The sequence below is a fragment of the Lygodium microphyllum genome, chromosome 13 (genome assembly GCF_053477565.2).
Source record: "Lygodium microphyllum isolate KBCC chromosome 13, Lygodium_microphyllum_v1.1.10, whole genome shotgun sequence".
In the NCBI taxonomy this organism is placed as follows: Eukaryota; Viridiplantae; Streptophyta; class Polypodiopsida; order Schizaeales; family Lygodiaceae; genus Lygodium; species Lygodium microphyllum.
This window is the reverse complement of record NC_141147.1, coordinates 36507361-36522241: the sequence shown is the minus strand read 5'-3', so window position 1 is coordinate 36522241 and position 14881 is coordinate 36507361. Positions and strand designations below refer to the sequence as shown.

The following is a 14881-nucleotide window of genomic DNA, read 5'->3' as shown; positions in this document are numbered from 1 at the left end:
GTCACTTGGAGCAGCAAGAAACAGCCTACAGTTGCCTTGTCGAGCACAGAGGCTGAGTACAGGGGTGCAACAATGGCTGCATGTGAGGTAGCTTGGTTGCATAAGCTACTTTATTATATGCATCAGTCTACAGATGGGCCAGTTGTCATTTATTGTGACAACATGAGTAGTATACACTTGGCAAATAACCCAGTCTATCATGCTAGAACAAAGCACATTGAGGTGCATTATCACTATGTGCGGGAGAGGGTTTTACTAGGTCTTATTGATCTAGTTTATGTCAGCACAGAGGATCAGGTAGCTGACATATTTACGAAGGCATTGGGCGCAGAGAAGCTGCGCAAGTTTAGAGACCTGCTTGGTGTGCAGGAATTGGGATTGAGCTCGAGGGGGAGTGTTGAGATATCGAGCTCCACTCGTGATACGCCAGGGTGACCGTTGTGTATTTATGTCACCGACTTGTCAGTTGCAGACGCGGTTGGTACACCGCCCATGAATAATAGCTGCATGATAGCTATCCTTATCTACTCTAGTTCGTGGCTTAGTTAGTATGCCACCTTAGTTAGTTGAGTTTGGTTTGAGACCCATATATAGGGTTCTTCTATTTCTTTGTATGAGAGTTTTTTTGGCTTACACAACTAAGAAGAGGAAAACTGTTTTCAGCCTCCACCCTTGTGTGTCTTCCCCCATTGTGCAAGCAAGACTCCTTCCTTCTCTCCCACAATCTTGACATTTAGATCATTTGTGTTACACGAAATTCATTGTCCCCCATATCAAGGCCATAGAGGTATTATTTCTACTTTACGAACATTGGTTGAAGATTTTATTGGTCACAGATGGAATCTGATGTTTCTAACTTTGTTTCTGAATCTTTAATTTGTCAAAGAATCAAGCGATACCATGGTAAGCAATATGGTTTATTAATGCCTTTACCAATTCCTGAACGACCATAGTAACATATTTCAATGGATTTTATAACTGGTTTGCCTAACACACAAGCTAATCATGATATGATTTGGACTGTAGCACATCGATTTAACAAACAAGCATATTTCATTCCATGCAAGAAAACATTAACTGCATCTCAAGCTGCACAATTGTTTTTGAAGATTATTTTTACTAACTATTTCTTGCCAAAACTTATTATTTCTGATCATGATTCTAGATTCTGTAATAATTTTCTAACTACTTTGTTTGCTAATTTAGGCACTAAGACTGATTTCTCATCTGTATTTCATCCTGAAACAAATGGGCAAACAGAAGCTACTAACAGTACAATTTTAAATCTTTTGTGTGCATACACAATTTCAAAACCACAAACATGGGATGCACACTTGAATTTACTTCAATTTGCATACAATAATACACCACATACAGCTACACAAAAAGCACATTTTGAAATCATTTATGGACATAGATTGCCTACACCTGTTACATCATTGTTAAACAAAGTTCAAGTTGCTAATGATATTGCCAATATACATGCTACTATTTTTGTTGAAGTTAAAGACATGATTGCAAAAGCCCAAGAATCATACACGAAACAAGCTAACAAGAGAACAAAATCCACGAGTTTCAATGTTGATGAATATGTTTGGTTATGCATTGATAAGCGAAGATTGCAAAGTGTTGAGAGACACCCTGTTGTTAAGTTAGCCCCTAGATTTTATGGACCTTTCAAAATAATTCACAAGATCAATGACAATGCATTCAAATTAGAACTATCTCCACATTGGAAAATTCACAATACTTTTCATATCAGTTTGTTACGACCTTTTAGAGGCCAATCACCTATCCATCTTGTCTATGAAAACCTGCCTTTGTTAGAAGAAGAAATAGAAATTCTTGAATCGAAAACTATTCTAGACACTGACTTTATGACCACTAGAATTGGCCGTAGATACTCTAGATATTTGGTTAATTTTAAAATCATACTCTTGAAGAGACCTAATGGATGCACGCCCATGACCTAAGTGCTTACCCCTCATTGCTAGCTCCACATTGAGCTAATAGCAATTGAGGACAATTGTTATACCACCCCAGGTGATGCCAGGAGGCATATTCCATAGTGGATTCAGTGAGACCACGGTGGATTCCGTGAGTTTTTATTCCACTGTGGATTCCCTGAGGTTTTGCGATGGATTCTGTAAAACTATATTTATTTGTCGAGGCTTGTACACAAGGTGGATTCCTTGTGCGAGAAGTTGACAAGCACGCCTATCCTTTTTGAGCATCATGTTAATTTAATGTGCACGTGGGTGATTCCACAGCGGGTGATTCTGCAAAATACATATTTAAATTAATGGACTTTTATGATCTTAGAGTGCACTCGTATTAAATTAAGGTTAATACAATTCCAACCTATTTATTTACTTTGTAGCTGAAGACTGCTAGGTATTCACTTTTGTCGGTTTAATTTTATTATTTTCTAACAATTATGAATGCTTCAGTTGATGTGTAGAGCATGTAGCAGTGGCATTGGGAAGCACCAGGTGATGGCATGTATTCAAATTACCTAGATGAAATTATCATTTTGATGGGCACACACCTTATCATTAGCGGCGTGGCGCTAATATTTATTTAGGCACGCTTATTTATTAAAGCGTTTGACAAATATTTATTATTTTGTATGTACATAGACGTTTGATTTAAATATTTCATTATTGGACATTGTATTTGGACACAACCCGACTTTTGGGTTGCCCAACCGCTTTATTCTTTATTTGGACAAAAGCAAACACAAATGTCAAAGCATAATAATTGTAAAATTGGGCTATTTTTGAGTTTTGAGATGAATAAATTTATAAATGCATGCCTTGTGAAGCACTCACACAAGGGCATGGGAGGAGATTGTACCTAATTTGTCTCTTTTCTTCATGTCGTGCAAATCTTCCTTCTTGTTTTATGAGCTTTAGTAAAGTTCTTTTGTTCTTGCGGACCTTCAGGCGCTCGCTACGTAGGCATCCAACATCTGATTTACACACCACCTTATGCAGAGAATGCATTCTTAACATCCATTTGATGCATGATCCAATCTTATGATGTATCCATTGCTATGACATTCCTTAGAATTGTCATTTTAGCCATTGAAGCAAAAGTCTCCTCATAATCACTACCATGAGTCTACGCATACCCTTTGGCAACCGGTCTTGCCTTATAGCGCTCAATAGATTAATCGAACTTATGCTTTGATCATGTTAACCCATTTACAGCCAATAACTTTCTTGCCTTTAGGTGAAGGCACTAACTCTCATGTATCTTTCTCCTTAAGTATAGCCATTTCTTAATTCATAGTACAATTGCAATACTCATTATCCATCACTACATCCTCAAAAAAAGTGGGTTCCACACCCCACACAGCCTTATTCATGTATGTATAGTAATGAGTTAAATAGATATCATATGTCAATTGCTACATTGGTTTTCTTACTTTACATGACCCATATGGACTTGGATCACTACCAGCTCTTTTACCATCCTCTTGCTCCTCTTCTAAATGCCAAGTGTTTTAATAAACAAAATCCCAAACTCCTCATCCAAGATCCACTCAAAACCATCTGAATCAACATCGACATGAGAGAAACCTAATGATACATCTATCATAATACGTGAGTCCTCAACTTTCTCTTTACCTTTTCTTGACATATGTGATATAATTGTTGGAGTAACCCATGATCAATCTATCACTCCAAGCTCTATCAAACAGAAGGGTATCTTGTTCATAAGAATCATAATACTTGCAACCACTTAAAGTTGTAGTTTTGTGGGATCCCACACATCAAAATGTATCAATTCAAGTGGCTTCTTCCATACATGCTTTTCATATGGAAATGCATGCCTTGCTTACTTTTGGACAAAACAAGTAATCTTGAAAAAAATTGCTATCTATAAACAAGTTGATACCAAGTACACCACAACTAAATACATAAATTCTTTCACTAATTGCACAACAATAACCACAATCTACAATTTGTATGCAGATGTCTTCTATATTTGCAATTTAACACACACCTAAAAGCTTACATATTTGAAATTTATAACCTATGCACCTATAAATGGACTGACAAAGCCGAAACTACATTATATCCAAAAATTTTCGTCGAATCGCTTGCAAGTCTAGAACACAGGTTGAAATGATCTTAGATACCAAAAATGATAGTAGAAAATCCCTAAAGAGATTAATCTATAATATATACATTGTTCTTCCTACTCACCAAGTTTCATTGCAATCGAAAACTACAACCATGCCAACCTTAGAAGCCTCATGTAGTTATAATCCAAGGTAAATCGAGTATGGTGGAAGATCTTCTTACCCATTATTTGTACTTGCTTGCTTTCATACTCCAATGCCTTTACCTCAACCTTCAATCAAGCTGTGTGTAGTCATGGGACGGCTCTAATACCATAACAATAGACAAGGGAGGAGAGAGATGAAGAACCAAGAGCACGCACAAAAACACATGGAGACTTGAACACACAGAGAGATAAGGCTTGAATCATCATCATCATCATCATCATCATCATCTTCTTCTTCTTCTTCTTCCATATAAAAAAACCAAGTATACAACATGATAAAAAGACTAATATGAAAGTACCACAACATATAAATATGGGGTCACTAAATGTGAACTTGCTAAGGAAAGAAGAGGTGGCACAATGAATGTGCCATAACAAAGGGTGAATTATGTGGGTATAGCCCAGTTGTAGAATCATTGGTATATCCTCATTTCAGTCATCTAATATGCAAGTGAATAATATCCTATCACATCACCAAGACACAGTGGATACCAAATCATGTAGATCTTAATATCTCAACAATTTTTTGCTTGAGGTAGTTATACTACTGTAGTTCATCTCATTAATAGATCCCCTTCACTGCTCTTGGTGGAGAGTTACAAAGAAGGTATGGGCTAGTAAATCTCCCTCATATGCACACTTGCAAGTCTTTGGATGTGAGGCTTTTTGTCATATTCCCAGAGACAAATATAGCAAGTTGGATCCAAAGTCTATTAAATGCATCTTTCTTAGATATGGTGATATAAGATGGGCTATCGCCTTTGGGGTCCACATGCTTGAAAGGTTATCTTCAATCATTATGTTATATGATGCGTATGAGACCACAATAGGTGGTTGAGGTACATAGGGTGATCTTTCAAGAAGAGCCACCTATTAGAGTACATCCAACCCCAATTAGATAGCCTACAACTACTGATGATATAGTAGCCTAGGATCTACATTTTGTGTAGGATCATGATGTTAGAGAGAGAGATAGAGAGAGGATAGGCAATACAAGCCTTGCAACCAAATTCTAAATGCTCTACTAGAGCCTCACATCCTCCCAATTGTTTTGAGCCCTCTATGCATTATGTATTGGTGACAAATTATTCATAATGAGCCCCTTACTTATGAGAAGCCTATGTATAGAGTGACAGTCACTCTTAGGAGAGGTCCATGCAACTTGAGTATATAGAAAATTCATATGTGAGACTTGGTTTCATTGCTTGATGGTAAACATGCATTGCTATGCAAGTTGATGTATAAGTTGAAGGGTACCTCTGGGCACCCTATGATAGTTAACAGGGCATGTTTGATTGCAAAGGATTTTAAATAGGAAAAGGGAGTTGACTTTGATTATATACTCTCCATTGTGTTAAGATGACTTCCATGTTCTTGGTTATACAATTACATCTGGAGCTTTATCAGATGGATGTGAAACTAGATTTTTTACATTGGGACCTACATGAAAACATTTCTATGTAGCAACCTAAGGGTTTTGTGAAAAGGAGCAAGGAACACCTAGTATGCAAGTTGTGAAAGAATCTCTATGGATTTAAGCAAACACCTAGGAAACGGTATCCCAAGTTTGATACTTTTATGTATTTGTAGGATTATTATCGCAGTGCTATGGATCCGCGTATTTACAAAAGAATACATGTGATGGTAGCCTTATCATTTTAGTACCATATGTTAAAGATATGCTATTTGCAAGGAGTGCTCATGTTACACTGGATGCTTTAAAGACTCAGCTCGATACCATATTTGAGATGAAGAACATGGGGCATGCCTCCACATACTTGGTATGTGCATTATGTGCAATCGCTCTAAGGGACATCTCTATACTTATCCCAGATAGAGTACATTCATAGAGTACTTGAGCGATTCCAAATATAATGTGATAAGCTTATTAGTAGCCCATTACCTTCTCATGTGAAAGATTAGTTAGGAAAATTGTCCCCAATTAGATTATAATGAGTCCAAGATCAAAATCCAATATGCATCCATAGTGGGTATCTTGACATATGCCATGATAGCCACTAGACCTAACATAGTATCTATACTAGGATTTGTGGCTTGTTATATGGTGACCCCTGACTTTGACGACATTGGGACTCTGTGAAGGGTATCATGGGATACCTTAAGGGTGCTACTGCAAATCTATGCATTTGTTATAGTGGCCAGGATACTAGAGTCATGCACTACATAGACTCAAATTATGTAAGATGCGCAAGTAGCAGGAAGTCCACCTCTCATTATGTCTTCACTTTCACTGGAGATACGATTTCTTATGTCCAAGATGTAGAAATGCATGGCCTTATCTGCTATCGAGGCTAAGTACATTGTAGTCACTGAGGCTTGCAAGGAGGCCCTTATGTTAGGTTATTTGGTTGCACACCTTGGTATGACTATGACTCCTACATTGATTTCAGACTCTATGAGTGTCATCTAGTAAGTACATAATCTGATTTTTCATACAAATACAAGAATCATCAATCTTCTATATATAAATAACTTGTTCTTCTTCTTCTTGTTGGTTTATTATTTTTAAAAACAAAGAGAAGAACCACTTGAATACACTAATAGACCATCTTCTCAATCACCCCTACAATACTTATAATATGCTACATTTATTGCATGAGGGAATCTACAATACAAGTTTAATACAATAGTAAAAGAAACAATGGTAGGAAGCTGAAGTCATAATCAAAATTTCAAATCTTTTGAGCTAGAGTCAATTGATGGCACTCTCAAATATTTACCAAGTCAATGTAGGGAAAAATGGGTCACAAAATTGATGACTCAAAGCTTGAGATTGAGATTAGGAGTAATAGTTTTTCCTAAAATGATCGAATGTTAGAACAATGTACCAACATCAACCATGCCAATCCTTTACAAGCCTTATCACCAATAACAACTCCAATCAAAACAATGTACCAACATCAACCATGCCAATATCTTCTACCAACCTTGTCATCAATGACAACTCCAATCACTACCAACCACATAGCCCATAGTACCAATGACAACAATCACTCCTCCTACATATTCCATCATGATTGTATTGAGCATTCCATATCTATGGTGCAAGTAATAAGAGACAAGACTACAAAAGAATGTATATGGAAATTCCAATATCAATGGTAAAAATCAAAATATGACTACTTAATAGTATAATAATTGCATCCAATATCAATGGGAAAAATCAAAATGTGACTACTTAATAGTATAATAATTGATGTGATAAAAATAGTGATAAAAATAGAAGTAAGGAAAAAATCAAAATATGATTACTTGACAATATAATAATTGCATTGAAGTGATAAAAATCGTGATAAAAATCAAAGTAAGGAGTGAAAGTGCATCTCAAAATGCAAAAAGTTAAAGATAGCATGAAGACATTAGACACTCCATGACAATTTGGTAAATTAAATTCATTATTTAGGAACCCTGAGCATTTATTCTAAAATCATTCTTGCATTTGGTTACTCCCATGCAATTTTTTCATTTAAAATTTTCTCGCACATAAAGGTACCGCATATGAGTTGCCCACATGTAAAGAAACCCAAAGATATCTTAAGGTGGGAAAAAATAAATGAAATCATTCGAGTGGTTGCTAATTACGTGTAACTTATCTCCACTCCATCTAGTCCTTGCTTCTTTGTTAGATAATCTGAACACCATAACTTGTGAGAAGGGAGTGTCTCCATTGTTGTGGGTGTTGGGAGAAGGAGATGGTTCTTTCTCTACGCGATTGTTCACTTCTCCATCTTACATTCACTTGTCTATCTCATTTTGTGTTAGTAAAGAGCGATTGGGAGGAATTTGACAGCTTGCTTTTGCTTGGAGGAACAAGCATAGGAGTTCATTATTTTAGTGTGAGCTCGTGGGATCGAGGAGCACAAAGTTACAAGTAAGAGCAACTATTGGGATCAATGGGAGCTTTGAAGCTCCATAATGGCCATCTAGACTACGGACAATGAGTTTTTGTTGCATCCATCTACTTTCTTTTCATGTTTCAGTGTCCGAGATTGATTGTAGAATAGAGTCTGTGGTTAGAGACATTGTAGGTGAGGGTACTTGTGAGGTTAGAAATTGCAAAGCATTGATGATTCAAGAGTATATGAATCAATACGCATTGATCCATCTAAGTTCAAGATAACATGGGTTTTGGCATATGAGTAAGCATATTTTAAGGACCATAGCTCATGTTCATAACTATTGAGGTAATTGGAATTGATTAAAGGTGAAAAGATAACCCTAAAGACAATGAAAGCAATGCTAAGGTACAATGTAATCACTGATGCTTATGTCAAAGCAAAATGGGATGATTTTGTAACATACATATTGACCAATAGCCAAGGTGTAGATAGTCTTCTAGGTAGAATATCCAAGGATGACTAGGTAAAGTTTACCAACCTAGTAGTCTTCTAAGTAAAATAGCCAAGGATGACATTTGGTGGTATCTAGGTATAGCTAGTCTAGGAGTCTTTGCAAACACTAGCATAGGTGTTGTAACGTTAGGAGATTGAGAATTCCAAAGGAAGAAGGGACTTACTTTTACAATGCCAAAGGACTAAGGGTACTATACTAAGTGGTAGGCATAAGATGCCTTTCGAAACTCTTCACAAAGGCATGGTGGAGGTCCGAATTGCATTTCAAATTCTACCTCTGCCTTCCAGACTCCAGTGCTAGCCTAGCTCATAGCTCATCGCGGAGTCCGGACTCGAGCATGGATGGAGGGAAAATGTATTTCTTTATGGGGATTTAATATGGAAGTCATAAACTGTGGAGTCTGGACCAACAATCAATCTCGTTAAAGAAAGGCCGTTCAACTGTCATCCAAAGGAATTATAAAAATCGTGGCTCGTGACGCGTGACTTCCACGAAAAGGCCGGCCAGTAGAAATTCGGGTCAAACATTTTGTGAAAATGCTAGGATTTCGCATATCATTTTGTGTGCCTTCTTGCAAGCATGCTTCCAAGTTCCACCGATTTGTATCACAATTCCGAATCCTTTGCGGTGCAAAGTCCCTAAAAATTCTAAGGCATAATCTCGTTCACAAATCGACGCAGAGAATTTTGGGCCTGTAACTTCCCTTTCCAGATGGAAAAGATGGCTCCTTTCTGGAATAATAATAATAAGGAAGGCAGCTTTTGTCATTCCAACAATCCATTATCCATGTGAGCCTTCTTGTTCCTTGTGGTGAGCAATGATCATGATTCATGCCAAAAGGAGCTGGATTCCAAGATATGCCATAGCCAGGCTTTTGAGTTCCCCAGACAGTATGGTGGGCACTGGGATCTGCAAAGCAGCAGAGAATACATGCTACACAGAGTTGCTTCTGAGTCTTTGTTCTTGTTGAACCCTCAGTTTGTAGTCAGGATCCAGGACTCAGGACTCAGGAGCACACTACATAGCTTGTAGCAGAGGGCAAGCATTATGATGCCTAGATTTGGCTAGTATTTTAAAGAAAAGTTTGAGTTGAAAAGAAGTACATCTCCTTGAATGAAGGAAGGCCAACAAGTCTAGGGACCCATGGGGTTTTTAACAACATATATAAGAATACAGCGGATAAAGTCCTGCGCAAGGCCATCATCATTGGTTTCAGGCCTGTAGCTTATCGGCTTCTGCTAGCTTCTTTGGCTTGTTGATCTGTTGCTTCTCAGTTTCAGAGGGAGGACTTAGGAGAGGTTGTGGTGTTTATTTTTGCTGTTGTCCTGTCACAGGCACTCACCCTCATCCACAAGGATCAAAAGATTGCATGGTAATCATAATCATGCTTTCAACAGCACACTATAAGCTGCTCTTTCACGCCAATAAGCATGTCATCGGCAGGTGATGCTTTGTTTCTTTTGCTTTCCTGTTCACGGGGGCGGGGGGCGGGGGGGCCCTGTTTGCCCAATCATCCACCCGAGTATAAGCGTTGCTTAGAATTGCAGTCTTCTGGGCCAATGCATGGTCCTTGCTGATGATACATGCGATAGGCGAAAGCACTTCTGTCCTGTGCACGAGGAATAGCTGGAAGTGCAAGTTTGCCGTCCCCCCCTCTCTCTCTCTCTCTCGCTCGCCCCAGCTTACCGTTTCTTCTTGCATGGTCGCGTGTGCGTATTGTCTACCTTGAGAGAGAAGCCCGCAAGGTAGGCTGCCTGCCATTAATGAGATTTAGAAGCCTGTGATCTCTTTTTCCTCGGCCTGCCTTTCGTGTGGCTGCGTGTCCGTGTTATAACTCCTCTCTCAGTTTTAGGCTCGGCTCTGAACTCTCAAGTTTCCACTTTGTTGTCCCCTCAAATTCATCCCTTGATCTGCAGCTTTCCCCATGGCCAATTAATCCCCCCCCCCCCCAACACACACACACACACACTCTCTCTCTCTCTCTCTCCCCCCCCCTATACTGCTGTAACAGTCGTGTCTTGGCTCTTCTCCCGCGCGTTTCATTTGGCCAGCATTTTGGCAGTTCATCCCTTGCTCTTCAAAGCACTCCTTCCATCTCTCCAGCATTCTCATTTTTCTTGCTTAGCTCCTCTAATTAGGGCGTATCCAGAGCATGGAAACAACAGGAGACGTGGCACCACGCTTGTGCGATTGTCCGCCCTCGTATGAAGAACACGTTCAACTTATCAGTTGTTCTTCTGCGCAAATTGCTTCGCCTGCAGCCTGTGAGGCGGAGCCTCAGCACTGCTACTCTCCTGTCACTCCTCCGCTGCTGCGAGACGAGGCAGGATCTCCGCTTACCTCCACCTCTACACTCAATGAAGACGAAGCTGCCTTGTTCCCTTCCAGTGGCCGCATACAGAATGACTCCAACGCAGGCCCTTCCAATTCCTCTAATCCAGCCGAGGAGCCGCGACTAGTTATGCAGCAGACTTCTTGCAGTGCAAGCTGCTTCCAGCACAGTGGTCTTGAATCATCCGCCACTCCGACAGGAACGCCCTTGCCTCTCTGTGCAGAATATCTGCAACTCGCCATCATGCTCTATTTGTTGGAAAGGTTTTACCACAAGGGTCTAGCCTCAACCTCAAAGCCTTTGAAGGCTCCTCTATTTAAATCCGTAGTGGAAACCATTGAGTCTTTGAAAATGGAGAGGTCTGAACTCTTGCAGCAAATTGAGCGCCTGGAGTGTGAGGTTGATGAGTTGAGGAGAAGGCGGGCAGAGGATGGTAGGGCTAATGAGAGGGTGGTCTCAATCTTTGCAAGCAGAGAACAAGCATGGAAAGCAGAAAAAAGGACGTTCCGGAATGAGCAAATGAGGCTTTGGCAAGAGCTTCAACGGACTTTCATGGAGAAAGAAGCTTTGCGGCGCAAAGCCGAGCGGATAATTTGCATGGAAGGCGAGGTGATGTGCGAAGATTGTGATCGAAGGGAGCGTTTGCTCCTCGAGATGCGAGAGCGGTTGGGTGAACAAGAGTTCCTCATAATGGCAACAATGGAGGAAGCGAAGGCAGAACAGCAAGAGAAATGTGCTTTGTCTGAGAAGCTGTCCGCAATGGAAAACCTACTTGTAGAACAGCAAGAGAAATTGGCTTCTGAATCTGAAGGTCGAAGTGAAGATCTTAGAAAGCATGAAGCTGCCATTACAGAGCTTGAAGCACGGCTGGAAAGTCGTGAGTCTGAAAATGCAAAGTGCGTGCAAGAGCTTAAGTCCGTGCAAGACAGTCTAGCAGCTCTTACAGGGGAGAAGAAATACTTTGAAGATCTTACTGCGCAATTGTCAACAGAGATTGACAGGCTTCATAAAGTCTACACGGAGAAGGAAGAGATCATCTCTGGTATGTTGAAAAAAGCAAGTGCTGATACTGATGAATTGCATGAACTCGAGAGAGAACTTGCTGTTATTAAGGCCAGGCTTATTCATACGGAGAGTGAGAAGGAGAAATGGAAGAGGCTGGTTGAAGGGAAGGCTCGTTCTTTCTCAAGAAAGGAAGGTCTTAAGCCCCGGACTAGCTTCGGAAGCAGAACTGATTCTGGATTCGATGTGATAGCAGAATTACAGAAGTTGCATGATGTTGAGATTCAGAACCTTCAGTCTGCATTTGAAGAACAGGTGAAGTTACTGCAAAAGAGAGTCAATTTGTACCAAGAAAGGGTTGCTGATCTGGAAGAACGCATGTTAATACGTATGGCCGACACGAGGCGCATGATTTCTCTAGACATACATCATAATAAGTCTCCCTATTCAGAGCTTTTTGACAACAGGGGCATGGTTGTTCTCAAGGAGTCCATGGACGCTGAGATTGCAACCAAACAATTCCAGCTTTCAGTGGCAAAGGCTCTACTCAAACAGTACGTAGAGTCGGATGCTCACAGGGAACAGGAAGTCGAAAAATGGAAGAATCTGTACTTCGCGTCTAAAGCCACCATTAACATACTCCACAAGGACAAGGAACACCCAGGTGCTCTTAAAATTTTAGCTGGATCACAATTTTATCTTGCCCAGATGACGTATAACGTTGCCGTATGTAGTAGCAGTTATCTTTCCTATTGAGCACATCGTGATGCAAAATTTATTCTTTTCATCAATAAGACTTTATTTATTGTGCCCAAATGACGTATCACTTTCATCTGTAGCAGGTAGCACATCCAAGAATCCACGGTTGCGAGATTGGCTGGAGATGGAGAAGGCTCGGTATGCATCCAAGTTGGAGCAAAGGCACTGGCAGGAGATTGATGCTTTTGAAAGGCAGATGAAAGCAAGAGATGAAAGGATGGAAGCCTTTCGCTGGCAACTTCTCTCCATGGAGGATGAAGCTCAGAAACGGCTTCATGAAATCGATGCACTGAATAAGAGTCTCGCAGAGGTCAAAAACGAGAATTTGAGGCTTGAACAGGAACTGCAGCTCAAAGACAAAGAACTGCTAACCTTGAAAGAGGAATTAGCCGCTTGCAACTGTAACCATGTAACTTCGGAAATGTGTGCAGTGGAGATGAATAGGTTGCGCGATGAGGTTTTGGCCTTACAAGATGTTCTCACAGAAAAGGAGGAGGAGTATACGTTGTCGCTGGCTAAGTTGTCTTCAGAGGCGGAATGTGAGATTCAAGATAGGGAATGCAAACTGGCTGCGCTTGAAGCACAGTTGGTTCAGGCTTACATCTCTTTTGAGAGAGAAAAGAGAGAGAGGGAGAGAGTATCAGCTTTGCTGCGGACGGAAAAACCTGCTCTGGAGAAGTTCCAAAAGAGAAACACACACAGCACCGAACCAGGAATGCGACAGGCTGGTCAGAAAGTATGCCAACTGATAGAAACACTTTCTTGTGAGGTCACTGAAGTACATGCCCATGCCCATGCTTTACTGGGCGAAATGGTAGATGAAGAGCATGTGAAGGAGCTCGTGGCGAAAGAAGGACCCTCATCCAACTATGACTTGAAATCAGTGGGTTTTGAACAGTCTATCTCAAAGGCTCCTCCTTTGGTTGGCCCAGAAGAATGTGTGGCAGAAGTTGATGAAGTAATACCAGCATTATCTGCTGAGCCAGTAGTGCCTGTACCTGGTAATTGTATCTGTGATGAATCTCCAGTAGATAAGTTTGTTGCTACCGTCCAAGGTGGGTTTGGACCACAGCTTTTGCAAGTGCCTTAACTGCTAACCTTAACGAGGCGTTTCTAAGCTGTTTTTGAAGGCCTGTGAGCACACAAGACAATGTCTTTGCAAAGATTGGAAGTGGAAGTTCAGTGGCAGTATGATGATCAATGATCTGCTCAGATTGACATGTTCAAAGTCTGATGAGGATTACTACTCAATATGATTTGTCTGGGTAACGACGCACATATAATTGGCTGTCTGGTGCCTCATTCCATAAGTTTGTAATGTAAGTCGCAAATCGATCTTCAACTGACGGTTGATGCTCAAACCTCACGGGCATTGTTGTCTGGAGCGATGATTCAATCAGTATAAATTCTCATGCTTATGGGGCCTCGCAAAATGGAGGAACCTATCAAGACAAAATGTTGTAAAAAACATCCTGAACTATAGAGTGTTTGGGAGGCAAAAATGAAAAACTGCATATTAACTGTAAAAAAAGAAGAATTGCACTGACTCAGGGGATAAGGTGATACATGAAATTTTTGTATACATGACTCGTGTTAAGAATATGAAGGATCTCATTTGACGAGTGTTGAATCCGTTGACGGTGTCTCTTGTCTTGATTTCTTAGAATCACCGTTTCTTGGTTTTTATTACATTCCACTAGTAAATATGCAAGGTAAGTCTAGTATAGCTTTTCAGATTTGTACTGACTCGTCTTAATTCGCATTTATCTCCTCTCCTTTATTCTCTAGATGAACTTATAGGTTCTACCTCTTTCATAATACGCGCCGTGTGAGCTTAGGCATCCAAGCGAGAATAGTAGAGGAGAACGAGAGTGGAAGTGTAGAATGAGAATCGAGTAGTAGAGAGTGAGAATGAGAGAGGAGAGAATTGAAAATTTGAATCACACTTGTATTACAGTCTCAGCGCCCGTTTTATTACGAGTCCTCTCTTTTATAAGAGAGATTATGGTGGTAGGTGTGCCTCAACACTATCTCCCACAAGGTCTTTAAGACCTTGGGGAGTTGGGATCGAGAGCTAGAAATGCCTGCATTGCGGCTGCGTATCATGACCGGTACTTT

General features: G+C 40.3%; 1 protein-coding gene across 2 annotated transcripts; it reads left to right on the top strand.

Annotated features, from left to right (window-relative positions):
• The first annotated feature begins 8782 nt into the window (after positions 1 to 8782).
• LOC148026510 (uncharacterized) lies at positions 8783 to 14388 on the top strand. 2 transcript variants are annotated; one of them, XM_087690956.1, is made up of 2 exons: positions 8783 to 12668; positions 12844 to 14388. In XM_087690956.1, the coding sequence occupies exons 1-2, from the start codon at positions 10823 to 10825 to the stop codon at positions 13851 to 13853; spliced, it is 2856 nt and encodes a 951-aa protein (XP_087547082.1). In that variant the 5' UTR covers positions 8783 to 10822; the 3' UTR covers positions 13854 to 14388. The 2 variants fall into 2 exon arrangements, with proteins under 2 accessions (XP_087547082.1, XP_087547083.1); XM_087690957.1 differs by having other exon boundaries at positions 8785 to 12668; positions 12847 to 14388.
• The last annotated feature ends 493 nt before the right edge of the window (positions 14389 to 14881 follow it).

Excerpts from the sequence above, each read along its gene's own strand:
- LOC148026510 (XM_087690956.1), top strand. The coding sequence starts at position 10,823 with ATGGAAACAACAGGAGACGTGGCACCACGCTTGTGCGATTGTCCGCCC. Across the intron at positions 12,669-12,843 it reads CAAGGACAAGGAACACCCAG|CAGGTAGCACATCCAAGAAT; the intron begins GTGCTCTTAAAA and ends TTTCATCTGTAG.